The sequence below is a fragment of the Malaclemys terrapin genome, chromosome 2, assembly GCF_027887155.1.
Source record: "Malaclemys terrapin pileata isolate rMalTer1 chromosome 2, rMalTer1.hap1, whole genome shotgun sequence".
Classification (NCBI taxonomy): domain Eukaryota; kingdom Metazoa; phylum Chordata; order Testudines; family Emydidae; genus Malaclemys; species Malaclemys terrapin.
Window position 1 is genome coordinate 287,315,682 of NC_071506.1, and position 26,903 is coordinate 287,342,584.

Consider the following 26,903-nt stretch of genomic DNA (forward strand, 5'->3'; position numbering starts at 1 on the left):
CCGATACCTGCCTTCTCGTGTGCCAGGATTTGTCGTGGTCCTGATTTGCATAGTGGGTTAGGAGCAGCTGCATTTGTTGTCTCTCTGGACAGTACCGTTTTGGGGTTTGAGGCCAGAATTGGCAAGGGGTAGCAGGGTACCCAGGCACATCAGGATCCAGACTTTTCAAGGAGAACAGGGGCAGTTACACTTGGCCTCTGTTTACATGGTAGAATTTTTGGTTTGTAGCAAATATTAGCAGGATCTGGCTGGAGGAGTCAGATTTTAAAAAGCCACAGGGGCCATTATGACCTCCTACATAGCTGAGATAGGGAATCTTGCCCAGTGGTTCCTGAGTCAAGCCCATAACGTCTGCCTGAGCTATTAGAAAGAGATCTGGCTTTGATTTACAGACTCCAAGTGATGGAGAATTCACTACGTCCCTAGGTCAGTTGTTCCCATGGTAAAAGCCCTCACTGTAAACGCCCTGTTCCTAGTCTGAATATATTTCACTTCAGCTTCCAGCCATCGGATCTCATTCTACCTTTGTCTGACAGAGCAAAGAACTAAGCTATCAGAAATCTCTTCTCCACGTAGTTACTTGTAGACCCCATGATCAAGTCACTCCTTTATCTCTGAGATAAACTAGATTGAGCTCCTTTAGTCTCTCATGATAAGGCAGGTTTTCCAGGCCTCGACTGATTCTTGTGGCTCTTTCTAATTTGACAATGTCCTTTTGAAGTATGGACACCAGAATTGGACACAGTATTCAGTCATGGTCGCACTAATGCCTTGTGCGGAGTCAGTATCATCTTCATGCTCCAACTTGATATTCCCTTGCGTCTATATCCCTGGTTTGCATTAACCTTAGCTACAGATCGCACTGAGTGCCGATGTTCTCTCCATTTCCACCATGACCCGTACGTTCTTTCCAGTGTCACTGCATTCCAGGAGACAGACTCCCGCACCCTGTACATTTGGCCTGTCTTCTTTGTTCCTAAATGTATGACCTTGCATTGAGTGATACAGATAGGTTTATATAATTGACCTATCCCAACCATCATTTACCACTCCACCAATTTTGGGGATGCCAGGGATGGGTCCCACAAGGGGTGCTCCAAGGACAACAGGGGTGGGGCAATGCCAGGAACGGGTCCCACGAGGTGCAGTCCCGGGGCGGTACGGGTGGGAGGGAAGGGGGGGCGGTGCCACGGATGGGTCCCACAAATGGGTCCCACGAGGGGTGCTCCTGGAGCGGCAGGGTGGGGGGCGGTGTCAGGGATGGTGTCCCACGAGGGGCACTCCCGGGGCAGTAGGGGTGGGGTGGTGCCAGGAACGGGTCCCACGAGGGGTGCTCCTGGGGCGGTGGGGTGGGGGTAGGGAGGCAGCAGTACAGGTAGTGGGGCAGGGTGGGACGCTGCTAGGGACGGGTCCCACGAGGGGCAGTCCCGGGGCGGGGGAGGACACAGCGCCAGGCCAGGGCAGGATCTGAGGTTCTCGACTCCTCTCCCACAGGGCATTCTCCTGAAGCGCAGTGGCAAGTCCCTCAACAAGGAGTGGAAGAAGAAGTATGTGACGCTGTGCGATAACGGAGTCCTCACCTACCACCCCAGCCTGCACGTGAGTGACCCCCAGGCAGGCCCTGCAGAGCTGGGAGGTGGCCGAGGGGAGGCACAGAGGTGGTCTCTGCTCTGCTGCTCCAGCAGGTCCTTCGGGGGGTGTCGTGACCCCCCCCCCAAAGCACCAGGCTAGTGGGGGGGGGGGGGGCTCTGCATCCTGGGTACCCCCAGGACTCCAGCACTCTGGTCCCCGCTGGCCAGGACAGCACCTCTCGCCCCCCTCCGGAGCTCCTCTGGCTGAGGGGAGAGGTCAGCAGGGACAAGCATGCTAAGTAACATGCCCCTTTCCTTTCCTGCTTCCCTAGCCAGTCCCCAGTCGGGCAGGGCCCCTGGCAGGAGGGAGAAGGTGAAAGCTCCTTGCGGCCAGGGCCGATGGCCCCGTCTGGGTGTGGAACGTGTTCCTGGCTGTTAGGTTTTGGGTAACAGAGAGGAGGTGCCGTGCAGAGCCTGCCGAGCTGAGCTGTCACTCGATGCATCTACAGTCTCTTCGCGGCTGGCTCACAGCTGCCTCTTCCATCCATCTCTGTCGCCTCCCTGCTGCGGGGCTAATGGTTTCTCTCCCGTTCCCTCTTGAGCACAGTTTGCTGCTAAGACAGTGAACCGTGGCCACAAACACACCTGTGGCCCTGCAGACCGCGGCACCCTCTGGACAGCAGGGATCACTTCATGGGTGGCACAGGGCAGCCAGTGCGCAGTGGGCCCTGAGCTAGCCAAAGGGGTGCCGTCGTGCCCCGGGGCTCGAGGGGTGAGCTGCTCCATGCTTAGAGCCCTGAATCCCTCGGACCCCAAGTGTTCTAATGCCCAGAGCTTCAGCCCTCTGCTCCTCAGCCCCTGGAACCCCGTGTGCCCCCATCCGGCTCTCTGTGCCCTCTCCTGCAGCAGCTCACCTCGGAGCACCACCTCTCATCCCATTGCCTTAAGCCATGGGACTGTAAAACCTGTTCTCCTTCTAGCTCTGCTATGCCATCAGACTCCTCTTCCGACCCCCGGGTGCTCTGCCCCGGTCTCCACTCCTCCGACTCCCTCCTGCATTCTCTCTTCCATAGCCTTGGACCCTGGAGACTGCGGGGGAGCTGCCCTTGGCTAGAGAGAGGGTGTGTGTGCGTGTGCCCCGTGTGTGCGTGCATGTGCCCCATGTGTGCGTGCGTGTGCCCCGTGTGTGTGTGTGCGTGTGTGCCCCGTGTGTGCGTGCGTGTGCCCCGTGTGTGTGTGTGCCCCATGTGTGCATGCGTGTGCACCACCTTTACACTAGGGTCAGAGCCGGCCCTTGTTACCTCGGTCAGCTCTCACTGCTGAGGGTGGAGGAACTCCTTGGGATGTCCCTCGCCGTCTTCGTGTGACATTACGGTACTGCCCAGCACCGGCACCCTGGGCCCTTCGCCCAGTGCTGCTGGACACCCAGGGAAGTACATGCCGAAGGCATTGCCTCTACGTGCCTTTCCACCGACGCGCTGAGCAGGGAAGTAAAATGAGGAGTAATAAGGCCTGCCTGGCATGCACCTGCTGGTAGCCCTCTCTGTCCGCCTCCCCCCAACTACCTGCAGGGCAAAGGGCGTCTGTCTCCTCCCCCCCTGGACACCATCTTCCCCAGGGGCCAAGAGACCCACTGGGCACCTCTACGTTGTGTTGCTTCCGGAAGGCTGGCAGACTCAAGTGTTGGTGGCTGTGAGCAGGCCTGAATGGCCGAGTGCCCCTTGTGGCTGGCCTGACGCCTGCTCCAGAAACTCTGCTCTGGGGCCAGGGGCCTGCTGGAGCCCACGACACAGGGAGGGGAAGGGAGCCTTGCGCGGGGGTCACAGGCTGTCCTCACCACTTGTGCATTGCCCTCTGGAGTGCAGCAGGAGCCACTGCCGTGCAGGGAGCACGTAGCCACTTCTGAGGAGATGTGACGAACTGGGACTGTTCTTACTGTGGTCTGTGAATGCTGACAGGGGAGTGGGGCTAGGATAGTCTGCCTGAAGGCGAATACCTGGGCGTGTAACATGAGAGCCCAGGTGACACCGTGGCCCGGGAAACTGAACAAAGGCTGTGGGAGGGGTCGCTGAAGGCAGAGTCTTGGAAGCTGGGTGGTGAGATGGTGGGGAGGCAGAGATTGCTCTGACCTCCCAAGGGGGGCTGGGATGCCCTGGGACCCCAAGATGGACCTAACTGAGGGGGTCCCTGTTGTCTGTGCCTGCAAGACCTGTCTTGGACTGTATTCCTGTCATCCAAATAAACCTTCTGCTTTACTGGCTGGCTGAGAGTCATGGTGAATCGCAGGAAGCCGGGGGTGCAGGGCCCTGAGTCCCCCAATACTTCGTGACAACTGGTGGCAGAAGTGGGATCTACTGCACCCCGTGGACGGCGCTTCTTGCAGTAAGTGACTGGGGAGCAGTAAAACGAAGGGGGATTGACGGGGACCAGGCGTGCTGGAGAGTGAGAGAGAGACGGTTATTACCCCTGGGAGTGTGTGACCAGCGAGAAGGACTTTTGCAGTAACAGGGTCCCCCAGGGGGATCGCAGCAAGTGGTCCCAGGGACGGAGGAGTCTGCAGCTCGACCCTGGCAGAGAGGTGGTGACCTCGAGAAGGGCTGGCACACTAGGGGTCCCCCTGGGAACTGTGGGGAGCTGTGAGCACACAGGCCGGTGAGTGGCCAGCAGGAAGATGTATGCCAAGCGGCTTAAGAGCGACCTGGTGGAGCTGTGCAAGCAGAGGGGGCTGCGCATTGGGAGGCTCACCAAAGAACAGCTCATTGCCCGGCTGGAGGCGGAAGATCGCGCGAATGAACTGATCCCTGTGTCTCAGGGAAGCAGCCTGGCAAATGCAGCGCAGGCACCAGTGTCTGTCCCAGCTGGGAGTGGTCAGCCGGCTGCTGAGGGCTTCCCGAGACCCCTCCTTCCTATGCCTAGGGGAAGGGTGGGGAGGAACCCAGCAAATACCGAAGGCGCCGTGACCCCCCGGGCCAGCAGGGAATCCTCCCGGCGAAGCTCGCCGGCCAGCAGAGGATCCTCCCGGCGACGTTCGGCATCCGTGGAGCGGAATTGGCTGGAATGGGAGAAAGAGCTAAAACTGAGAGAGCTGGAGGATCGTGAACAACAGAGACAGCATGAACGGGAGGAGAAAGAGAGACAGAGACAGCATGAAGAGAGACAGCGTCAGCATGAACGGGAGGAGAAAGAGAGACAGAGACAGCATGAACTGGAACTGGCGAGATTGAAGGGCAGCGAACCCCAGGCTGCGATGAGTGAGGGGGGACCCGGGACTGCACGGAGCTTTGATAAGTGCATCCTGGCCCCACGCAAGGAGGGGGAGGACATGGATGACTTCCTGGAGGCCTTTGAGACGGCCTGCGAGCTGCACCGGGTTGATCCCGCGGACAGACTCCGGGTCCTTACCCCCTTACTGGACTCCAAAGCCGTGGCATTGTACCGCCAACTGGAAGAGGCAGAGAAAGGGGACTACGAACTATTCAAAAAGGCCCTGCTACGTGAGTTTGGGCTGACTCCTGAGATGTACCGGGAAAGGTTCCGGAGTCAGGATAAAACCCCTGAGATCTCCTATCTGCAACTACCCGTCCGCATGGAAGGATACGCCAGCAAGTGGGCTGATGGGGCCCAGACGAAGGAGGACCTGGTCAAACTGCTGGTACTGGAGCAACTGTATGAGCGGTGCCCATCTGACCTGAGGCTGTGGTTGGTGGACAGAAAGCCAGAGAACCCGCGACATGCAGGCCGGCTGGCCGATGAGTTTGTAAAGAGCCGGTCAGGAGATAACAGGGAGGAGTCCCAAAGGAACAGTCCCACCACAACGCAGAGAGAGAGTCACCATGGGACCTCCCCGTGGGAAAATACAGAAAAACCCCATCAAAGGGGAACATCCGGCGTCAGGACCATCCGACCCACTCGGGGGGACCCATGGGACGTGGGCTGCTACCACTGTGGCCAAAAAGGCCACATACGGGCCCAGTGCCCCAGGCTCGGGGACAGACTGAGCAGACCGAACCCACAGAGGGTTGACTGGGTAGAGACCCAGCCCGGCGAGAGGCAGCATTCCCAGGGAAGGGGGGCTGGCAGAGTACCACCTGCTAAGGAGGGAGGAGAGCACCAGGCCAGCTCCTCTAGGGGGCTGGATGCTCCAGACTCAGGGTTTTTGGTTTATACGGTGGGCGCGGGGCTGTCCCTCCGGAGAGAGTACCTTGTTCCCCTGGAGGTGGATGGGAGGAAGGTCAATGGATACTAGGATACGGGCGCAGAGGTGACGCTGGCCCGTCCCGAGGTGGTGGCCCCAGATCAGGTGGTGCCCAACACCTACCTGACCCTGACGGGGGTGGGCGGAACACCAGTCAAAGTGCCTGTGGCAAGGGTACACCTGAAGGAGGGGGCCAAGGAGGGCCCCAAGGACGTGGGGGTACACCGTATTTGCCCACTGAGGTATTGATGGGGGGGGACCTGGAGAACTGGCCAAGCAACCCCCAAAGGGCACTGGTTGTGACCCGCAGTCAGAGCCGGCGAGGGGCACTGCGCCCTGGCCTTGGGGGGGGTGCCTTGCCTGAGGCGCAGGACCCTAACCCGGTGGGGAGGGAACGCCCAGGGACACGGCTCAGGGAGGCTGCAGCTTCAGACCCAGCCGGCGAGAAAGAGCAGGTGGCCATCCCTGTCCCAGCTGCTGAGTTCCAGGCCGAGTTGCAGAGAGATTCCTCCTTGCGGAAGATAAGGGACCTGGCCGACCTCAATGCGGTACAGACCATGGGACGAGGTGGCCGGAAAAGGTTCCTGTGGGAGAAGGGGTTCCTGTACCCAGAATGGGCTCCCCCAGGGAAAATGGAGTCAGGGGGGATCAGGAGGCAGCTGGTGGTACCCCAGAAGTATCGCCGCCAGCTGCTGTGCTGGGCCCATGACATTCCCCTCTCAGGGCACCAGGGAACCTGGCGTACCCAGCAGAGGCTGCTACGGAGCTTTTACTGGCCTGGGGTCTTTGTTACTGTCCGACAGTACTGCGGATCCTGTGACCCCTGTCAGAGGGGGAGGAAGGCCTGGGACAAGGGGAAAGCAGCTTTGGGACCCTTGCCCAGCATAAAAGATCCTTTCCGGAGGGTGGCCAAGGTTAAAAGGGCGGCTCTAAACCAAGAGATCCCAAAGCACAGACCTCCAGACTGGAGCGCTGGGAGAAGACCACAGCCCAGTTGGAACCCCAGAGGTATGGGGGTGGGAAAAGGGCACAGGCCGCATAAACCTTCCCACATGCAAACTGCGAGGGCCATCAAGCACCCCCGACCTAAGGGGGGGCGTGAAACTGGAGGGGCCTGGTGTAATTCTCACCAAGGAATGGGAGGGATGCGGGGGCATCCATGGGAACGGGGGTAGGTTCGAACTTCCCCGGGTCACTGGCTAAAGTGACCCTGCTCAGTTCGGTCTCGAAGGGGGGAGATGTGACGAACTGGGACTGTTCTTACTGTGGTCTGTGAATGCTGACAGGGGAGTGGGGCTAGGATAGTCTGCCCGAAGGCGAATACCTGGGCGTGTAACATGAGAGCCCAGGTGACACCGTGGCCCGGGAAACTGAACAAAGGCTGTGGGAGGGGTCGCTGAAGGCAGAGTCTTGGAAGCTGGGTGGTGAGATGGTGGGGAGGCAGAGATTGCTCTGACCTCCCAAGGGGGGCTGGGATGCCCTGGGACCCCAAGATGGACCTAACTGAGGGGGCCCTGTTGTCTGTGCCTGCAAGACCTGTCTTGGACTGTATTCCTGTCATCCAAATAAACCTTCTGCTTTACTGGCTGGCTGAGAGTCATGGTGAATCGCAGGAAGACGGGGGTGCAGGGCCCTGAGTCCCCCAATACTTCGTGACAGGAGAGCGCCAGCGGGCGTTCCCGTGGGTCCTCCAGGGGCGCCCTGAGGCGAGCACGTGACACTAGAACAGCCTGGCTGACGAGCAAGCGCCATAGTCCAAAGGAAGGATCGTCGCAGCAGCAGCATGGGTCCAGCAGGCACACACAGAAAGGAGAGTAGCGAAATACAGACCCTGGACTTGAGAAAAGTGACTTTGATTCCCTCAGGGAAATGATGGGCAGGATCTCCTGGGAGGCTAATATGAGTGTGGAAGGAGTCCAGGAGAGCTGGCTGTATTTTAAAGAATCCTTATTGCGGGCAAAGGAACAAGAACACATCCCGATGTGCAGAAAAAATAGCAAATATGGCAGGCGACCAGCTTGGCTTAACAGTGAAATCTTTGGTGAACTTAAACACAAAAAGGAAGCTTATAAGAAGTGGAAACTTGGTCAGATGATCAGGGAGAAGTATAAAAATATTGCTTGAGCATGCAGGAGTGAAATCAGGAAGGCCAAAACACAATTGGAGTTGCAGCTAGCACGGGATATTAAGAGTAACAAGAAGGGTTTCTTCAGGTATGTTAGCAACAAGAAGAAAGTCAAGGGAAGTGTGGGCCCCTTATTGAATGCGGGAGGCAACCTAGTGACCGAGGATGTGGAAAAAGCTAATGTACTTAATGCTTTTTTTGCCTCGGTCTTCGTGAACCAGATCAGCTCCCAGACTGCTGCACTGGGCAGCACAATATGGGGAGGAGGTGAGCAGCCCTCAGTGGTGAAAGAACAGGTTAAGGACTATTTAGAAAAGCTGGACATGCACAAGTCCATGGGTCCAGATCTAATGCATCCGGGGGTGCTGAGGGAATCGGCTGATGTGATTGCAGAGCCATTGGCCATTATCTTTGAAAATTTGTGGCAATCGGGGGAGATCCTGGATGATTGGAAAAAGGCCAATGTAGTGCCCATCTTTAAAAAAGGGAAGAAGGAGAACCCAGGGAACTACAGACCGGTCAGCCTCACTTCAGTCCCTGGAAAAATCAGGGAGCAGGTCCTCAAGGAATCAATTCTGAAGCACTTAGGGGTGAGGAAAGTGATCAGGAACAGTCAGTGTGGATTCACCAAGGGGAAGTCATGTCTGACCAACCTGATTGCCTTCTATGATGAGATAACTGGCTCTGTGGATGAGGGGAAAGCAGTGGATGTGTTATTCCTTGACTTTAGCAAAGTTTTTGATACGGTCTCCCACAGTATTCTTGCCGGCAAGTTAAAGAAGTATGGATTGGATGAATGGACTATAAGGTGTATAGAAAGCTGGCTAGATTGTCGGGCTCAACGAGAGTGCCCCAAGGGTCGGTCCTGGGGCCGGTTTTGTTCAACATCTTCATTAATGATCTGGATGATGGGATTAATTGCACCCTCAGCAAGTTCGCAGATGACACTAAGCTGGGGGGAGAGATAGATACACTGGAGGGTCGGGATAGGGTCCAGAGTGACCTAGTCAAATTGGAGGATTGGGCCAAAAGAAACCTGATGAGGTTCAACAAGGACAAGTGCAGAGTCCTGCTCTTAGGACGGAAGAATCCCATGCACTGCTACAGACTAGGGACTGACTGGCTAAGCGGCAGTTCTGCAGAAAAGGACCTGGGGATTACAGTGGATATAAGTGATATGAGATCCAGAAGCTGGAGATGAGTCAACAGTGTGCCCTTGTTGCCAAGAAGGCTAACGGCATTCTGGGCTGTATAAGTAGGGGCATTGCCAGCAGATCGAGGAACGTGATCGTTCCCCTTTATTCGACATTGGTGAAGCCTCATCTGGAATACTGTGTCCAGTTTTGGGCCCCACACTACAAGAAGGATGTGGAAAAATTGGAAAGAGTCCAGCGGAGGGCAACAAAAATGATTAGGGGACTGGAGCACATGACTTATGAGGAGAGGCTGAGGGAACTGGGATTGTTTAGTCTGCAGAAGAGAAGAATGAGGGGGGATGTGATAGCTGCTTTCAACTACCTGAAGGGGGGTTCCAAAGAGGATGGAGCTCGGCTGTTCTCAGTGGTACCAGATGACAGAACAAGGAGCAATGGTCTCAAGTTGCAGTGGGGGAGGTCTAGGTTGGATATTAGGAAAAACAGTTTCACTAGGAGGGTGGTGAAGCACTGGAATGCGTTACCTAGGGAGGTGGTGGAATCTCCTTCCTTGGAGGTTTTTAAGGTCAGGTTTGACAAAGCCCTGGCTGGGATGATTTAGTTGGGGATTGGTCCTGCTTTAAGCAGGGGGTTGGACTAGATACCTCCTGCGGTCCCTTTTAACCCTGAGATTCTATGATTTGGTTTCATTGGCATTCTTTGATCAGCAAGTTCAGCTCTTGGCACCTCCAGCCCCAGCAATGAGAAAAGCCCCCCTCCCTCCCCTTTCCCTAGACTCCTCACTGTCTTCAGGAATTCGACTTGTAGTTCTTGCAGTGACGCCCCCTAAGACCTTGTTCAACGCTGGAGTTAAGTGTCCTTTACCCCCTTGGTAGCCTGGACCTGCTGCTATCTCCTGGAGTTCAAGCAGAGCCTTGTCTTGCAGCCCACAGCTGGTGTCTCCTCTGTTGCTTTCCCTGGAATCTGTGTTCATTGACTCTGAGTTTTCAACAGCTTTGGGCATTGTGCAGATGGGGTGTCCTGAGCTGGAGCGGAGAGCAGCCGCTGATGCTGCAGATGGGAGGGCTCTGCAGGCCGGGTCCCAGGGCTGCAGGTCTCTGGCGCAGCTTTCCACATTCCCTTGGCCTCTTTTCCCTTCTTTGGTGTCTTGAGTTTGTTCCATGCGAGGAAAAGAGCAAATTTCATGGGAAGGCCAAGGCAGTTTCAAGTCACTTTCCCAAAGCCTTGGAGAGCAAGTGTCTCTGCTCCTGGGGAAAGCACACGGCTCGGCCCGGCCAGGCTGTGCGAAGCAGCGCCAGAGAGAAAGCATCTCCCATTTTGCAGCCAGTGGAGCCATTCACACAATCACCTTCTGTTAATTCTATCTGCAACATCAATTAAATTGTTTGTAGAAACTAATTGAATGTGGCTTAATCACACATCTTAATAGCTTTCCACGCTTTGAACTCGTTGTTAATTCCAGTAATAAAATGAAATGAGAGAACTGGCTGGGTAATTAGTGAGGAGGCTTGGGGAAGAAATTGCTCTTTTATAGCATGTAATAAAAGCAGCGTGCTGGTGACCGCTCTCTCCGGCAGGCAGCCGGCTAGCACAGCGTTTGTGCTGAGCTAGGGAAAATCCTTCAGCCCCTCTGAGATTCCCTGCCCAGGGGCTTCTCCTGTCTCCCACTCAGCCCCGGCGCTGCTTGGAGGAGCTGGTAATGAGGCTGTACAGCTGGGGAATGCTTGGGACACCCAAGGGTGTCTGTTGGCTTGGGCGCTCTGCTCGGGTCGAGTCAAGGCCCCCTAGGAGTCCAGTGCCTGGGAAGGGTGTGCGGTGGGAAGTGCTGTGGCGTTCTCTGCTGGGCTGGGAGCTAGGCCCCTGGATGAGGCACTGTCAGAGCGAGGGAGGTCAGTGCAGCCTGGCTGAGCCAACCCAGCAGCGGTAGTCCTTGCACGTCATGACCTGGAGGCTATGGAAGTGTGACCCATACAACGCTCCTCCACCCGCCGCTTTAAGCCAGGGGGCAGTGAGAGGAGCCGTGGCTCCTAGGTTGGGCCTGTTCGTTGCTCTACCTTCCTGAGTTTAGAAGCAGAGGATTTACACAGGGACCAACTCTGACTTAATCTTTCTGGTGACCTCCTTGTGAACTGGAGCAAACCCAGGCTTTCCTGCAGAACAGAGAACTTCAGCTGCAGCTTCGTCCTGGCCAGCTGCTGTCCCTCATCTGCCACGTACAGAGCAAGCCCCCAGGGAGGGGATGCTGTGCAGAGCTGCCTTGGGTCCCAGAGCAGGGAGGGGACAGCCCCCTCTGTAGCCTTCTCCCCCCTCCCCCCACGCTCCTGGGACCTTGCTCTCAGCCCGAGGGACGGCCCCTTTCTGTGAGGGGATCACACGTGGACTTGTGCACGTATTTCTGGGTACATCAGTCCCAGATTGGAGGGACTTGCTTGGGGGACTGAGTTATGGGGAGAGGCTGAAAGAGCGAAGTTGTGTCTCTCAGGGTGGCTCGTACTTGCAGTCTGTGGGTGAGATGTGCCAGTTGCTGTCATGGTTTCCCAAGAGAAGAGGTGGAAGCCCAGAAAGTCGTGCTGGCAAATGTACCACAGGGAACTCCCTGTGTTTGGATCCCAGGAGCTGGGATCTGGGAGAGATTTTCCGGCTCTGTGTTCCACAGGCTACAGAAGGAAGGAATGGGTCTGCCCATGTTCCCGCAGCTCAGCATTGCTACCTGTGCTCTGACGAAGGGGCCTGGGCTGTGGGCACTGAGTTCTAATCCGGCCCCAGGTTGGGAGGGGGCTGGCTGGCTCAGGGATGGCATTATTCATGTCAGGCAATGGAATCATAGAATATCAGAGTTGGAAGGGACCTCAAGAGGTCATCTAGTCCAACCCCCTGCTCAAAGCAGGACCAATTCCCAGCTAAATCATCCCAGCCAGGGCTTTGTCAAGCCGGGCCTTAAAAACCTCCAAGGAAGGAGACTCCACCACCTCCCTAGGTAACGCATTCCAGTGTTTCACCACCCTCCTAGTGAAATAGTTTTTCCTGATATCCAACCTGGACCTCCCCCACTGCAACTTGAGACCATTGCTCCTTGTTCTGTCATCTGCCACCACTGAGAACAGCCGAGCTCCATCCTCTTTGGAACCCCCCTTCAGGTAGTTGAAGGCTGCTATCAAATCCCCCCTCATTCTTCTCTTCTGGAGACTAAACAATCCCAGTTCTCTCAGCCTCTCCTCATAAGTCATGTGCTCCAGACCCCTAATCATTTTTGTTGCCCTCCGCTGGACTCTTTCCAATTTTTCCACATCCTTCTTGTAGTGTGGGGACCAAAACTGGACACAGTATTCCAGATGAGGCCTCACCAATGTCGAATAAAGGGGAACGATCACGTTCCTCGATCTGCTGGCAATGCCCCTACTTATACAGCCCAAAATGCCGTTAGCCTTCTTGGCAACAAGAGCACACTGTTGACTCATATCCAGCTTCTCGTCCACTGTGACCCCTAGGTCCTTTTCAGCAGAACTGCTACCCAGCCATTCGATCCCTAGTCTGTAGCAGTGCATGGGATTCTTCCGTCCTAAGTGCAGGACTCTGCACTTGTCCTTGTTGAACCTCATCAGGTTTTTTTCTGCCCAATCCTCTAATTTGTCTAGGTCCCTCTGTATCCGATCCCTACCCTCTAGTGTATCTACCACGCCTCCTAGTTTAGTGTCATCTGCAAACTTGCTGAGAGTGCAGTCCACACCATCCTCCAGATCATTAATAAAGATATTAAACAAAACCGGCCCCAGGACCGACCCTTGGGGCACTCCACTTGAAACCAGCTGCCAACTAGACATGGAGCCATTGATCACTACCCGTTGAGCCCGACGATCTAGCCAGCTTTCTATCCACCTTACAGTCCATTCATCCAGCCCATACTTCTTTAACTTGGTGGCAAGAATACTGTGGGAAACAGTATCAAAAGCTTTGCTAAAGTCAAGAAATAAGACATCCACTGCTTTCCCCTCATCCACAGAGCCAGTTATCTCATCATAGAAGGCAATTAGGTTAGTCAGGCACGACTTCCCCTTCGTGAATCCATGCTGACTGTTCCTGATCACTTTCCTGTCCTCTAAATGTTTCATAATTGATTCCTTGAGGACCTGCTCCATGATTTTTCCAGGGACTGAGGTGAGGCTGACTGGCCTGTAGTTCCCCGGATCCTCCTTCTTCCCTTTTTTAAAGATGGGCACTACATTAGCCTTTTTCCAGTCATCTGGGACCTCCCCCGATCGCCATGAGTTTTCAAAAATAATGGCTAATGGCTCTGCAATCTCACCCGCCAACTCCTTTAGCACCCTCGGATGCAGCGCATCCGGCCCCATGGACTTGTGCACGTCCAGTTTTTCTAAATAGTCCCGAACCACTTCTTTCTCCACAGAGGGTTGGTCACCTTCTCCCCATGCTGTACTGCCCAGTGCAGCAATCTGGGAGCTGACCTTGTGCGTGAAGACAGAGGCAAAAAAATCATTGAGTACATTAGCTTTTTCCACATCCTCGGTCACTAGGTTGCCTCCCTCATTCAGTAAGGGGCCCACACTTTCCTTGATTTTCTTCTTGTTGCTAACATACCTGAAGAAACCCTTCTTGTTACTCTTAACATCTCTTGCTAACTGCAACTCCAAGTGTGATTTGGCCTTCCTGATTTCACTCCTGCACGCCTGAGCAATATTTTTATACTCCTCCCTGGTCATTTGTCCAATCTTCCACTCCTTATAAGCCTCTTTTTTGCGTTTAAGATCAGCAAGGATTTCACTGTTTAGCCAAGCTGGTCGCCTGCCATATTTACTATTCTTTCTACACATCGGGATGGTTTGTTCCTGCAACCTCAATAAGGATTCTTTAAAATACAGCCAGCTCTCCTGGACCCCTTTGCCCTTCATGTTATTCTCCCAGGGGATCCTGCCCATCTGTTCCCTGAGGGAGTCAAAGTCTGCTTTTCTGAAGTCCAGGGTCCGTATTCTGCTGCTCTCCTTTCTTCCTTGTGTCAGGATCCTGAACTCGACCATCTCATGGTCACTGCCTCCCAGGTTCCCATCCACTTTTGCTTCCCCTACTAGTTCTTCCCTGTTTGTGAGCAGCAGGTCAAGAAAAGCTTTGCCCCTAGTTGGTTCCTCCAGCACTTGCACCAGGAAATTGTCCCCTACACTTTCCAAAAATTTCCTGGATTGCCTGTGCACCGCTGTATTGCTCTCCCAGCAGATATCAGGGTGATTAAAGTCTCCCATGAGAACCAGGGCCTGTGATCTAGCAACTTCTGCTAGTTGCCAGAAGAAAGCCTCGTCCACCTCATCCCCCTGGTCTGGTGGTCTATAGCAGACTCCAACCACGACATCACCCTTGTTGCTCACACTTCTCAACTTTATCCAGAGACTCTCAGGTTTTTCTGCAGTATCATACCGGAGCTCTGAGCAGTCATACTCCTCTCTTACATACAACGCAACTCCCCCACCTTTTCTGCCCTGCCTGTTCTTCCTGAACAGTTTATATCCATCCATGACAGTACTCCAGTCATGTGAGTTATCCCACCAAGTCTCTGTTATTCCAATCACATCATAGTTCCCTGACTGTGCCAGGACTTCCAGTTCTCCCTGCTTGTTTCCCAGGCTTCTTGCATTTGTGTATAGGCACTTAAGATAACTCAATGATCGTCCCTCTTTCTCAGCATGAGACAGGAGTCCTCCCCTGTTGCGCTCTCCTGCTTGTGCTTCCTCCCAGGATCCCATTTCCCCACTTACCTCAGGGCTTTGGTCTCCTTCCCCCGGTGAACCTAGTTTAAAGCCCTCCTCACTAGGTTAGCCAGCCTGCTGGCGAAGATGCTCTTCCCTCTCTTCGTTAGGTGGAGCCCGTCTCTGCCTAGCACTCCTTCTTCTTGGAACACCATCCCATGGTCGAAGAATCCAAAGCCTTCTCTCCGACACCACCTGCGTAGCCATTCGTTGACTTCCACGATTCGACGGTCTCTACCCCGGCCTTTTCCTTGCACAGGGAGGATGGACGAGAACACCACTTGCGCCTCAAACTCCTTTATCCTTCTTCCCAGAGCCACGTAGTCTGCAGTGATCCGCTCAAGGTCATTCTTGGCAGTATCATTGGTGCCCACGTGGAGAAGCAGGAAGGGGTAGCGATCCGAGGGCTTGATGAGTCTCGGCAGTCTCTCCGTCACATCGTGTATCCTAGCTCTAGGCAAGCAGCAGACCTCTCGGTTTTCCCGGTCAGGGCGGCAGATAGATGACTCAGTCCCCCTGAGGAGGGAGTCCCCGACCACCACCACCCTCCTCCTCCTCTTGGGAGTGGTGGTCGTGGAACCCCCATCCCTAGGACAGTGCATCTTTTGCGTTCCAATCGGTGGAGTCTCCTTCTGCTCCCTTCCCTCAGATGGGCCATCTAGTCCACTCTCCGCATTAGCACCTGTAGAGAGAACATGGAAACGATTCCTCACCTGTATGGTGCCTGGCCCTGGGAACGGGACAGGAGCCTCTCACCTCGAGGCCAGCTGCACTGGTAGTGCAGGGAAGCACAAGAGAAGCCTGGAGGTGTTTGAGCTGTAATGGGGAAGTGAATCCGGAGCTCTGAAACACCTCCATGTCGCTTGCTGGCCGCCTTGCGGCTGTCTGGGGCAGTGGCCGCCTGGCAGAGCGTGTGAGTGGAGGGAGGTAGAGAGGCTTGCACTGAGCCTGAACCTGCTGTCTCTCTGCTGTAGGATTACATGCAGAACGTCCATGGCAAGGAAATAGATCTGCTGAGAACAACAGTGAAGGTGCCGGGCAAGCGGCTCCCCAGAGCGACGACGGCGACAGCCCCCAGCGCCAGTCCCAAAACCAACGGGCTTGCCAAGGAGCGGAGCAGCATGCAGTTCCCAGGAGGCCCAGGTAAGGAGAGGAGGAGGGTCTCGCCCAGGCTGAGCGGCTACAGGGCTCTTAGCAAAGTCGCAAGTAGACAATGCACGAGTGGTTCTGGTGTCTCCTGCTCCTCCCGCTCTTTTCACCAGTGTCTTTTACACAGCGACCCTGTGTCTGCACGGGGCTGAGATGAGCGCCCTGTTTGGGCAGGGCCATCTGGCTTCCCTCCTGGAGATGGGACGGGGCTGAAACACTTGCCTCTCAGGCCCCTGACATTTGTGTGGCTTTACAGTTACATTTTCCTGTTTTAGAAAACGTTTCCCCTCTGTTGCCATGGGAGCCCCGGTGACTGACTGATCTGCCAGGCAGACAGGGAACTATCCGGCTGCACAAAGTGCTGGCAGATGCATAAAGGAAAGAGACTGTAAAGCGTGTGAAAGCTTTTCCATAGTCCGTCTCAGTGGCCGTGATTGGAGAGTTACGGGGCAAGAGCAAATCCCAGATTTTCAGACAAGTGGATTTTCATTGATTGGTGTCCCTTTAAGAGACGTTCGGTGTGGGAGGAATGAGAAGTTTCCTAGGGTCTAGCTCAGGGGTTCTCAAACTGGGGGTCGGGACCCCTCAGGGGGTCGCAAGGTTATTCCATGGGGGTCACGAGCTGTCAATCTCCACTCCAAATCCCGCTTTGCCTCCAGCATTTATAACAGGTTAAATATATACACAAGTGTGTTTAATTTATAAGGGGGGGGTCGCACTCAGAGGCTTGCTGTGTGAAAGGGGTCACCAGTAAAAAAATTGAGAGCCACTGGTGTTGCTGAACTTCATGACTCCAACAGCTACTCTCAATAAGAACTGGAGGGAAGTTCTCAAACAGATTAAGGCTGATTGACTCCAACATGCTGAACCCTCTGTCCAGACTTGCCAGGAGCCTGGGAGACGGAGCCACGAGAACTTGGGTGTCGCTGAGAGGAGATTCTGACCTAGGGCTTTGCTGGGGCCTGGTGGGCTGAGCACTGCCCACGTGCCATTCACATTAACAGGAGACACAGTCCCTGACCAAGAGCTAAGAAGAGAAGCAGAAAATCCCCCTCCCACTCTGCATCGGGGTACTCAGGTACTCTGGGGACGGCCCCAGGCAAAATCCCCAAGGGACAATAGGGACAGCTTTTATATCCAGCAATACCCCCCGTGGCTCCTGCACCCAGCCAGCTTCACGGGCTGGTTTCTCGGGGATGTTATGACAGGGGAAGGAGGACATGGTGGTGGTCTTGCCCGTCAGGCCGGGGTTGGGGGAGCCTGGGCGCTTGGGGCAGAGTGGCAGGAAGTGGTTGTGGGAGAAACCATTGGGAAGGGCTAAGGGTAACGGAGAAATGTCAGACACGTCTGCTCCAGGCCACCTCCACTCCTCAGATGGAATGGGGAGAGAACAATAAATCCTTCGAAACTGCAGGACACTGACTCAGGGTGACTTTACCTCAGTATCTTTTGGGGGGAAAAACCTGAACATAGACCGTCAAAAAGGTTACAAAGAGGACAATTTATAGTCAGAACTGGTAGAGATGCCTCTAGCTAAGGTGGAATAACATTTTCCATTATAAGCCCCTATTTTCAGCTGCATATAACACTGCCAAACTTTAACCCTTTGGGCTGAAATATTCCATCTTGGGCTTCTGCCTGAGGCTGAATTTTTAAACATTTAAGCAAAAACGCTTCACCATTAGCCTTGCCAACGCTGAAGAATTTTTTCCAGCTGAAGAGCTTCAGCACCTTGAGGGCGTAGAACAAGAACTTGAAATTTAGCCAGGGAATAGTCCTGGGGTTAGAGAGGTGTCTTTTGTAATCCCCATGAAACTGTGTTCAGATTTGGCAGCATAAACCCTTGCAAACTGCTTTTGCACCTGCTCAGTAGAGCTTGTTAGACGCTTGCTGATAAAATCTCTTGAACATTCCTTCCGCACTGAGCATGCTCGTTGGCCCCCAGTGCTGGAGCTTGACAGGACAGCCTGTGCATTCCTATCCTCTGGGTGCTCGACTTTGCAACCCTAATGTTCTTTTGAGATCGTTTTGTTTGGGGGGGGTTGTATGAAATGATACAGAGAGCAGAGAATCCAACCAAGGACAAGCCCATTGATGAGGCCAAGGGTAAGGTCTATTAACAGTTTTTAGTATCTAATTAAATGCAGATAACCAGTGTTAATGAAGCATTAAGGGGGAGCAATCGAGTCAGGAATTTCCCAAAGTGAGGGTTGCTGTCCCATGTTAACTCGCCCAGTTTGCATTTCCAGTCTGTGCATTCATCACAGACAGTGATACTTTACAGGGCAAACTGGCCTAGCAAGCCAATCCCTACCCCTGGGATTGGAGCAGGTTAGAAAAGGGGTTTCTTTTTTGTTTCACTTTTGGTTTGAAACTGAAAACTAGCTGATCTGTTTTGCTCAGACATACCCCAGACCATGCCCTCTAGGGGAGCCTGGGAGCCGTCAGACCACAGGGAATTTGAGAAAGTTCTGAGCTCTCCACCGTCCACAGCTACCTCTCAAAACTGCTCCAGGTGTGTCCTTGTCGCCTCGTTCCCCCTTCACTGCCAGCCAAGGGAGCCTTCAATCATCTCAGTCTCCGACATGACAGTGCCGTGAGCAGCCGCCCAGCCAGCCTGGTGGTGCTGCTCAGCGCTGGGGCTGGGCTCTGCAGGGGCTCCCACTGCCCATGCGACTCCAGAGAGGGAGTCCACTGCCCTGCGGAGCTCAGCTCGCGGATCTGTCGGGCCACAGGTGAGGGGAGTTGAGGCCCCCCCTTCATGTCTGGTAACACGACCGCTTTAAAGGCGCCTGCCTGCAGGTGGAGGAAGGAAGGGGGTGGGGAGGCAGCCCTGCTCTGAGGATGGGCAGAGCCACACCCTGGGAGGAGGGTCAGCTGCCTGGCCGGAAGGGGGCGTAATGGCGGGTGAGTAGGACTGGCTGGAAACAAGAATTCTGTGTTGCAAAAAAACTGTGAGGTTTTGAAAGTCCTGGTGATTCTGCATCGGAATGAACCAGAGACCTTTCAAAAACGGGGAGGGGGATAGAGATGCACCTCAGACTGCCCAGCAGCGAGGTCACTCACCGGGGATGTGGGAGACAAGTCCTGGCTTTGGAACATTTCCCGTCTCTGAATCAGGACGATTTGGGCTGTGAACCTGGGTCTCCCATCTCCCAGGTGAGTGCCAGGCTTCCAGGTGAGGAATTAGCTCATTCTGGGGCTCGTCAGCACTTAGCAATCCCTGACAATGAGCACAGGGCTGTAGAGTCAGTGTCTGTCTCTCCCTCTCAAAGCCTCCTGCTGGAGCTCTTCCTTTTTGTATAAGTAATTACATATTAATTGGGCCAGAGAGAGAGAACAATTCTCAATCCTACTGGCTAGTCTGGGGTCTCTCTCTCTTTCTCGTTTCGATCACAAAGTCCATCCTGGACCAAACAACTTTCCTGACAAAGGTTTCTTTGGAACCAATACATTTCCAGAAAAACTTTTGGTTTTCATAAATTGTTACTTTTCAATGAAAAAACATTTTGTCCAAAAATGCCCAATCGGCTCGAGCTGCCGGCGCTCCCAGGATGTGCAGCCTCTGGTCGCTCGTCACATTCTTTAATGTCAAGTTCGCTGGGGAAAGGCATTGTTAGTTCAGTGCTGACAAGACCCAGAATGAGCCAGTTCCTCACCCAGAGACCTGGCAGTCAGAAAGACAGGATAGTACATGCAGGGGTGCCCGGGAGGAGGAGGGGAGGAACTCGAGTTTAACCAGCTTTGACTACAACAAGCAAAACAATACAAGTGTTTAGGGTGGACTCCGATGGGGTGGGGCCTGGTGAGCTGGGAATGGGAGGAGGCTCAGGGCTAGGTGGCAGGGAAGCTACTGAAGCAGGGGAGGGCTTTTCAGCACGATAACTAGCACCCAGTCGCTGTCTACATGAGGACTAAGGAGAGTGCAGGTCCATTAACTAAAGGTGTGAAGCCAGTGTGCATAAGTTAGTGTGTTAACCCTGTGTGGATGGTCAGTGGGGTTCAGACCTTTAGATCCACGACACAGTCCTCTGCTGCTCAAGCTAATAGAGTAACTGATAAGAGTAGAAGACTCACACTTGGCCCGTGGCTTCTATTTACCAGACCCCAAACGAAAGCTGAGAGACAGAAAAAATAGATGAAATGCCAGGTTCGTAGGGCAGAGAACTGTAGTGTTTACAAACAGTTAATTCTCTGTCCCCTTCTGCTCCTACACCCCTGGTCCCACACAGCTTCACTTGTCCCGCACCCTGTTCCTCTCCTGCCCCGTCCCCAGCTCCTGCCTACGTCCGCCCTTCTCTGCCCCTCTCCTGCCCTGTCCCCTGCTCCTGCCTCTGCCTACGTCCGCCCTTCTCTGCCCCTCTCCTGCCCCGTCCCCTGCTCCTGCCTCTGCCTACGTCCGCCCTTCTCTGCCCCTCTCCTGCCCCGTCCCCTGCTCCTGCCTCTGCCTACGTCCGCCCTTCTCTGCCCCTCTCCTGCCCCGTCCCCTGCTCCTGCCTCTGCCTACGTCCGCCCTTCTCTGCCCCTCTCCTGCCCCGTCCCCTGCTCCTGCCTACGTCCGCCCTTCTCTGCCCCTCTCCTGCCCCGTCCCCAGCTCCTGCCTCTGCCTACGTCCGCCCTTCTCTGCCCCTCTCCTGCCCCGTCCCCTGCTCCTGCCTCTGCCTACGTCCGCCCTTCTCTGCCCCTCTCCTGCCCCGTCCCCTGCTCCTGCCTCTGCCTACGTCCGCCCTTCTCTGCTCCTCTCCTGCCCCGTCCCCTGCTCCTGCCTACGTCCCCCCTTCTCTGCCCCTCTCCTGCCCCGTCCCCTGCTCCTGCCTCTGCCTACGTCCGCCCTTCTCTGCCCCTCTCCTGCCCCGTCCCCTGCTCCTGCCTCTGCCTACGTCCGCCCTTCTCTGCCCCTCTCCTGCCCCGTCCCCTGCTCCTGCCTCTGCCTACGTCCGCCCTTCTCTGCCCCTCTCCTGCCCCGTCCCCTGCTCCTGCCTCTGCCTACGTCCGCCCTTCTCTGCTCCTCTCCTGCCCCGTCCCCTGCTCCTGCCTCTGCCTACGTCCCCCCTTCTCTGCCCCTCTCCTGCCCCGTCCCCTGCTCCTGCCTCTGCCTACGTCCGCCCTTCTCTGCCCCTCTCCTGCCCCGTCCCCTGCTCCTGCCTACGTCCGCCCTTCTCTGCCCCTCTCCTGCCCCGTCCCCTGCTCCTGCCTCTGCCTACGTCCGCCCTTCTCTGCCCCTCTCCTGCCCCGTCCCCTGCTCCTGCCTCTGCCTACGTCCGCCCTTCTCTGCCCCTCTCCTGCCCCGTCCCCTGCTCCTGCCTCTGCCTACGTCCGTCCTTCTCTGCTCCTCTCCTGCCCCGTCCCCTGCTCCTGCCTCTGCCTACGTCCGTCCTTCTCTGCCCCTCTCCTGCCCCGTCCCCTGCTCCTGCCTACGTCCGCCCTTCTCTGCTCCTCTCCTGCCCCGTCCCCTGCTCCTGCCTCTGCCTACGTCCGCCCTTCTCTGCTCCTCTCCTGCCCTGTCCCCTGCTCCTGCCTCTGCCTACGTCCCCCCTTCTCTGCCCCTCTCCTGCCCCGTCCCCTGCTCCTGCCTCTGCCTACGTCCCCCCTTCTCTGCTCCTCTCCTGCCCCGTCCCCTGCTCCTGCCTCTGCCTACGTCCGTCCTTCTCTGCTCCTCTCCTGCCCCGTCCCCTGCTCCTGCCTCTGCCTACGTCCGTCCTTCTCTGCCCCTCTCCTGCCCCGTCCCCTGCTCCTGCCTCTGCCTACGTCCGCCCTTCTCTGCTCCTCTCCTGCCCCGTCCCCAGCTCCTGCCTCTGCCTACGTCCCCCCTTCTCTGCTCCTCTCCTGCCCCGTCCCCTGCTCCTGCCTCTGCCTACGTCCGTCCTTCTCTGCTCCTCTCCTGCCCCGTCCCCTGCTCCTGCCTCTGCCTACGTCCGCCCTTCTCTGCCCCTCTCCTGCCCCGTCCCCTGCTCCTGCCTCTGCCTACGTCCGCCCTTCTCTGCCCCTCTCCTGCCCCGTCCCCTGCTCCTGCCTCTGCCTACGTCCGCCCTTCTCTGCCCCTCTCCTGCCCCGTCCCCTGCTCCTGCCTCTGCCTACGTCCCCCCTTCTCTGCCCCTCTCCTGCCCCGTCCCCTGCTCCTGCCTCTGCCTACGTCCGCCCTTCTCTGCTCCTCTCCTGCCCCGTCCCCTGCTCCTGCCTCTGCCTACGTCCCCCCTTCTCTGCCCCTCTCCTGCCCCGTCCCCTGCTCCTGCCTCTGCCTACGTCCCCCCTTCTCTGCCCCTCTCCTGCCCCGTCCCCTGCTCCTGCCTACGTCCCCCCTTCTCTGCTCCTCTCCTGCCCCGTCCCCTGCTCCTGCCTCTGCCTACGTCCGCCCTTCTCTGCCCCTCTCCTGCCCCGTCCCCTGCTCCTGCCTCTGCCTACGTCCCCCCTTCTCTGCCCCTCTCCTGCCCCGTCCCCTGCTCCTGCCTCTGCCTACGTCCGCCCTTCTCTGCCCCTCTCCTGCCCCGTCCCCTGCTCCTGCCTCTGCCTACGTCCCCCCTTCTCTGCTCCTCTCCTGCCCCGTCCCCTGCTCCTGCCTCTGCCTACGTCCGCCCTTCTCTGCTCCTCTCCTGCCCCGTCCCCTGCTCCTGCCTCTGCCTACGTCCGCCCTTCTCTGCTCCTCTCCTGCCCCGTCCCCAGCTCCTGCCTACGTCCGCCCTTCTCTGCCCCTCTCCTGCCCTGTCCCCTGCTCCTGCCTCTGCCTACGTCCGCCCTTCTCTGCCCCTCTCCTGCCCCGTCCCCTGCTCCTGCCTCTGCCTACGTCCCCCCTTCTCTGCCCCTCTCCTGCCCTGTCCCCTGCTCCTGCCTCTGCCTACGTCCCCCCTTCTCTGCTCCTCTCCTGCCCCGTCCCCTGCTCCTGCCTCTGCCTACGTCCGCCCTTCTCTGCTCCTCTCCTGCCCCGTCCCCTGCTCCTGCCTCTGCCTACGTCCGTCCTTCTCTGCCCCTCTCCTGCCCCGTCCCCTGCTCCTGCCTCTGCCTACGTCCGCCCTTCTCTGCTCCTCTCCTGCCCCGTCCCCTGCTCCTGCCTCTGCCTACGTCCGCCCTTCTCTGCTCCTCTCCTGCCCCGTCCCCTGCTCCTGCCTCTGCCTACGTCCGCCCTTCTCTGCCCCTCTCCTGCCCCGTCCCCTGCTCCTGCCTCTGCCTACGTCCGCCCTTCTCTGCCCCTCTCCTGCCCCGTCCCCTGCTCCTGCCTCTGCCTACGTCCGCCCTTCTCTGCCCCTCTCCTGCCCTGTCCCCTGCTCCTGCCTCTGCCTACGTCCGCCCTTCTCTGCCCCTCTCCTGCCCCGTCCCCTGCTCCTGCCTCTGCCTACGTCCCCCCTTCTCTGCCCCTCTCCTGCCCTGTGCCCTGCTCCTGCCTCTGCCTACGTCCGCCCTTCTCTGCTCCTCTCCTGCCCCGTCCCCTGCCTCTGCCTCTGCCTACGTCCGCCCTTCTCTGCCCCTCTCCTGCCCCGTCCCCTGCTCCTGCCTCTGCCTACGTCCGCCCTTCTCTGCCCCTCTCCTGCCCCGTCCCCTGCTCCTGCCTACGTCCGCCCTTCTCTGCCCCTCTCCTGCCCCGTCCCCTGCTCCTGCCTCTGCCTACGTCCGCCCTTCTCTGCCCCTCTCCTGCCCCGTCCCCTGCTCCTGCCTCTGCCTACGTCCGTCCTTCTCTGCTCCTCTCCTGCCCCGTCCCCTGCTCCTGCCTCTGCCTACGTCCGTCCTTCTCTGCCCCTCTCCTGCCCCGTCCCCTGCTCCTGCCTCTGCCTACGTCCGCCCTTCTCTGCCCCTCTCCTGCCCCGTCCCCTGCTCCTGCCTCTGCCTACGTCCCCCCTTCTCTGCTCCTCTCCTGCCCCGTCCCCTGCTCCTGCCTCTGCCTACGTCCGCCCTTCTCTGCCCCTCTCCTGCCCCGTCCCCTGCTCCTGCCTCTGCCTACGTCCGCCCTTCTCTGCCCCTCTCCTGCCCCGTCCCCTGCTCCTGCCTCTGCCTACGTCCGCCCTTCTCTGCCCCTCTCCTGCCCCGTCCCCTGCTCCTGCCTCTGCCTACGTCCGCCCTTCTCTGCTCCTCTCCTGCCCCGTCCCCTGCTCCTGCCTCTGCCTACGTCCCCCCTTCTCTGCCCCTCTCCTGCCCCGTCCCCTGCTCCTGCCTCTGCCTACGTCCGCCCTTCTCTGCCCCTCTCCTGCCCCGTCCCCTGCTCCTGCCTACGTCCGCCCTTCTCTGCTCCTCTCCTGCCCCGTCCCCTGCTCCTGCCTCTGCCTACGTCCGCCCTTCTCTGCTCCTCTCCTGCCCTGTCCCCTGCTCCTGCCTCTGCCTACGTCCCCCCTTCTCTGCCCCTCTCCTGCCCCGTCCCCTGCTCCTGCCTCTGCCTACGTCCCCCCTTCTCTGCTCCTCTCCTGCCCCGTCCCCTGCTTCTGCCTCTGCCTACGTCCGTCCTTCTCTGCTCCTCTCCTGCCCCGTCCCCTGCTCCTGCCTCTGCCTACGTCCGCCCTTCTCTGCCCCTCTCCTGCCCCGTCCCCTGCTCCTGCCTCTGCCTACGTCCGCCCTTCTCTGCTCCTCTCCTGCCCCGTCCCCTGCTCCTGCCTCTGCCTACGTCCGCCCTTCTCTGCCCCTCTCCTGCCCCGTCCCCTGCTCCTGCCTCTGCCTACGTCCGCCCTTCTCTGCCCCTCTCCTGCCCCGTCCCCTGCTCCTGCCTCTGCCTACGTCCCCCCTTCTCTGCCCCTCTCCTGCCCCGTCCCCTGCTCCTGCCTCTGCCTACGTCCGCCCTTCTCTGCTCCTCTCCTGCCCCGTCCCCTGCTCCTGCCTCTGCCTACGTCCCCCCTTCTCTGCCCCTCTCCTGCCCCGTCCCCTGCTCCTGCCTCTGCCTACGTCCGCCCTTCTCTGCCCCTCTCCTGCCCCGTCCCCTGCTCCTGCCTCTGCCTACGTCCCCCCTTCTCTGCCCCTCTCCTGCCCCGTCCCCTGCTCCTGCCTCTGCCTACGTCCGCCCTTCTCTGCCCCTCTCCTGCCCCGTCCCCTGCTCCTGCCTCTGCCTACGTCCGCCCTTCTCTGCCCCTCTCCTGCCCCGTCCCCTGCTCCTGCCTCTGCCTACGTCCGCCCTTCTCTGCCCCTCTCCTGCCCCGTCCCCTGCTCCTGCCTCTGCCTACGTCCCCCCTTCTCTGCCCCTCTCCTGCCCCGTCCCCTGCTCCTGCCTCTGCCTACGTCCGCCCTTCTCTGCCCCTCTCCTGCCCCGTCCCCTGCTCCTGCCTCTGCCTACGTCCCCCCTTCTCTGCTCCTCTCCTGCCCCGTCCCCTGCTCCTGCCTCTGCCTACGTCCGCCCTTCTCTGCTCCTCTCCTGCCCCGTCCCCTGCTCCTGCCTCTGCCTACGTCCGCCCTTCTCTGCCCCTCTCCTGCCCCGTCCCCTGCTCCTGCCTACGTCCCCCCTTCTCTGCTCCTCTCCTGCCCCGTCCCCTGCTCCTGCCTCTGCCTACGTCCCCCCTTCTCTGCCCTTCTCCTGCCCCGTGCCCTGCTCCTGCCTCTGCCTACGTCCGCCCTTCTCTGCCCCTCTCCTGCCCCGTCCCCTGCTCCTGCCTCTGCCTACGTCCGCCCTTCTCTGCCCCTCTCCTGCCCCGTCCCCTGCTCCTGCCTACGTCCCCCCTTCTCTGCTCCTCTCCTGCCCCGTCCCCTGCTCCTGCCTCTGCCTACGTCCGCCCTTCTCTGCCCCTCTCCTGCCCCGTCCCCTGCTCCTGCTTCTGCCTACGTCCCCCCTTCTCTGCCCCTCTCCTGCCCCGTCCCCTGCTCCTGCCTACGTCCGCCCTTCTCTGCCCCTCTCCTGCCCCGTCCCCTGCTCCTGCCTACGTCCGCCCTTCTCTGCCCCTCTCCTGCCCCGTCCCCTGCTCCTGCCTACGTCCCCCCTTCTCTGCTCCTCTCCTGCCCCGTCCCCTGCTCCTGCTTCTGCCTACGTCCGCCCTTCTCTGCTCCTCTCCTGCCCCGTCCCCTGCTCCTGCCTCTGCCTACGTCCCCCCTTCTCTGCCCCTCTCCTGCCCCGTCCCCTGCTCCTGCCTCTGCCTACGTCCCCCCTTCTCTGCTCCTCTCCTGCCCCGTCCCCAGCTCCTGCCTCTGCCTACGTCCGCCCTTCTCTGCTCCTCTCCTGCCCCGTCCCCTGCTCCTGCCTCTGCCTACGTCCGCCCTTCTCTGCTCCTCTCCTGCCCCGTCCCCTGCTCCTGCCTCTGCCTACATCCGCCCTTCTCTGCCCCTCTCCTGCCCCGTCCCCTGATCCTGCCTCTGCCTACGTCCGCCCTTCTCTGCTCCTCTCCTGCCCCGTCCCCTGCTCCTGCCTCTGCCTACGTCCGCCCTTCTCTGCCCCTCTCCTGCCCCGTCCCCTGCTCCTGCCTCTGCCTACGTCCGCCCTTCTCTGCTCCTCTCCTGCCCCGTCCCCAGCTCCTGCCTACGTCCGCCCTTCTCTGCTTCCGTGGCTCCTTCTTGCTCCTACCCCCTTCCCAGCCCACCTCTGCTCCTAGCCTCCTGCATCTCCATCAGCTTGTCTGTGCACGCCCTGAGCTGCTGGCTCAGTGGGGACATTGAGTGCACAGGGGACAGGCTCCCTGTTCTGCTCCTGGGCTCTGCATCACAGTGGCTTTGTGCAGCTTGGAGGAGCAGTTGCTGGAGAAGTGCTACTCAGCCACGGCTCAGTCTCTCTGGGGGACGGCGCATGCACAGGCCGATCACATGTTGGCGCTGTTGGGGGCTGGAGTGCACAGCAATCAGATGGAATAGTCAGAGACTTTAGCTGCCAAACTTCCAAGTCTCTACTGAGCATGTGCAAACTGAGATTTTTTTCAGTGATAAGTTGCTCAAATTTGGGCAAATTTTCACAGATGCATCTGAAGGCATCTCCCTGAGACCTGGGCGACTATCTCACCTCCCCGTCACATTTCAAGTCACTGTTCCAAATGGCTCAACCATTTCCTACAAGATTTTGGGAAAATA

At 58.0% G+C, this 26,903-nt stretch overlaps 1 protein-coding gene across 1 annotated transcript in view; it reads left to right on the plus strand.

The window, feature by feature from the left end:
• Positions 1-26,903, plus strand: part of AGAP3 (ArfGAP with GTPase domain, ankyrin repeat and PH domain 3) — a 173,802-nt gene that overhangs the window by 84,491 nt on the left and 62,408 nt on the right. The window contains exons 10-11 of the mRNA XM_054016984.1: positions 1,495-1,599; positions 15,773-15,941. Coding sequence (XP_053872959.1) covers positions 1,495-1,599; positions 15,773-15,941 — 274 coding nt within the window. The remainder of the gene's footprint in view (positions 1-1,494; positions 1,600-15,772; positions 15,942-26,903) is intronic.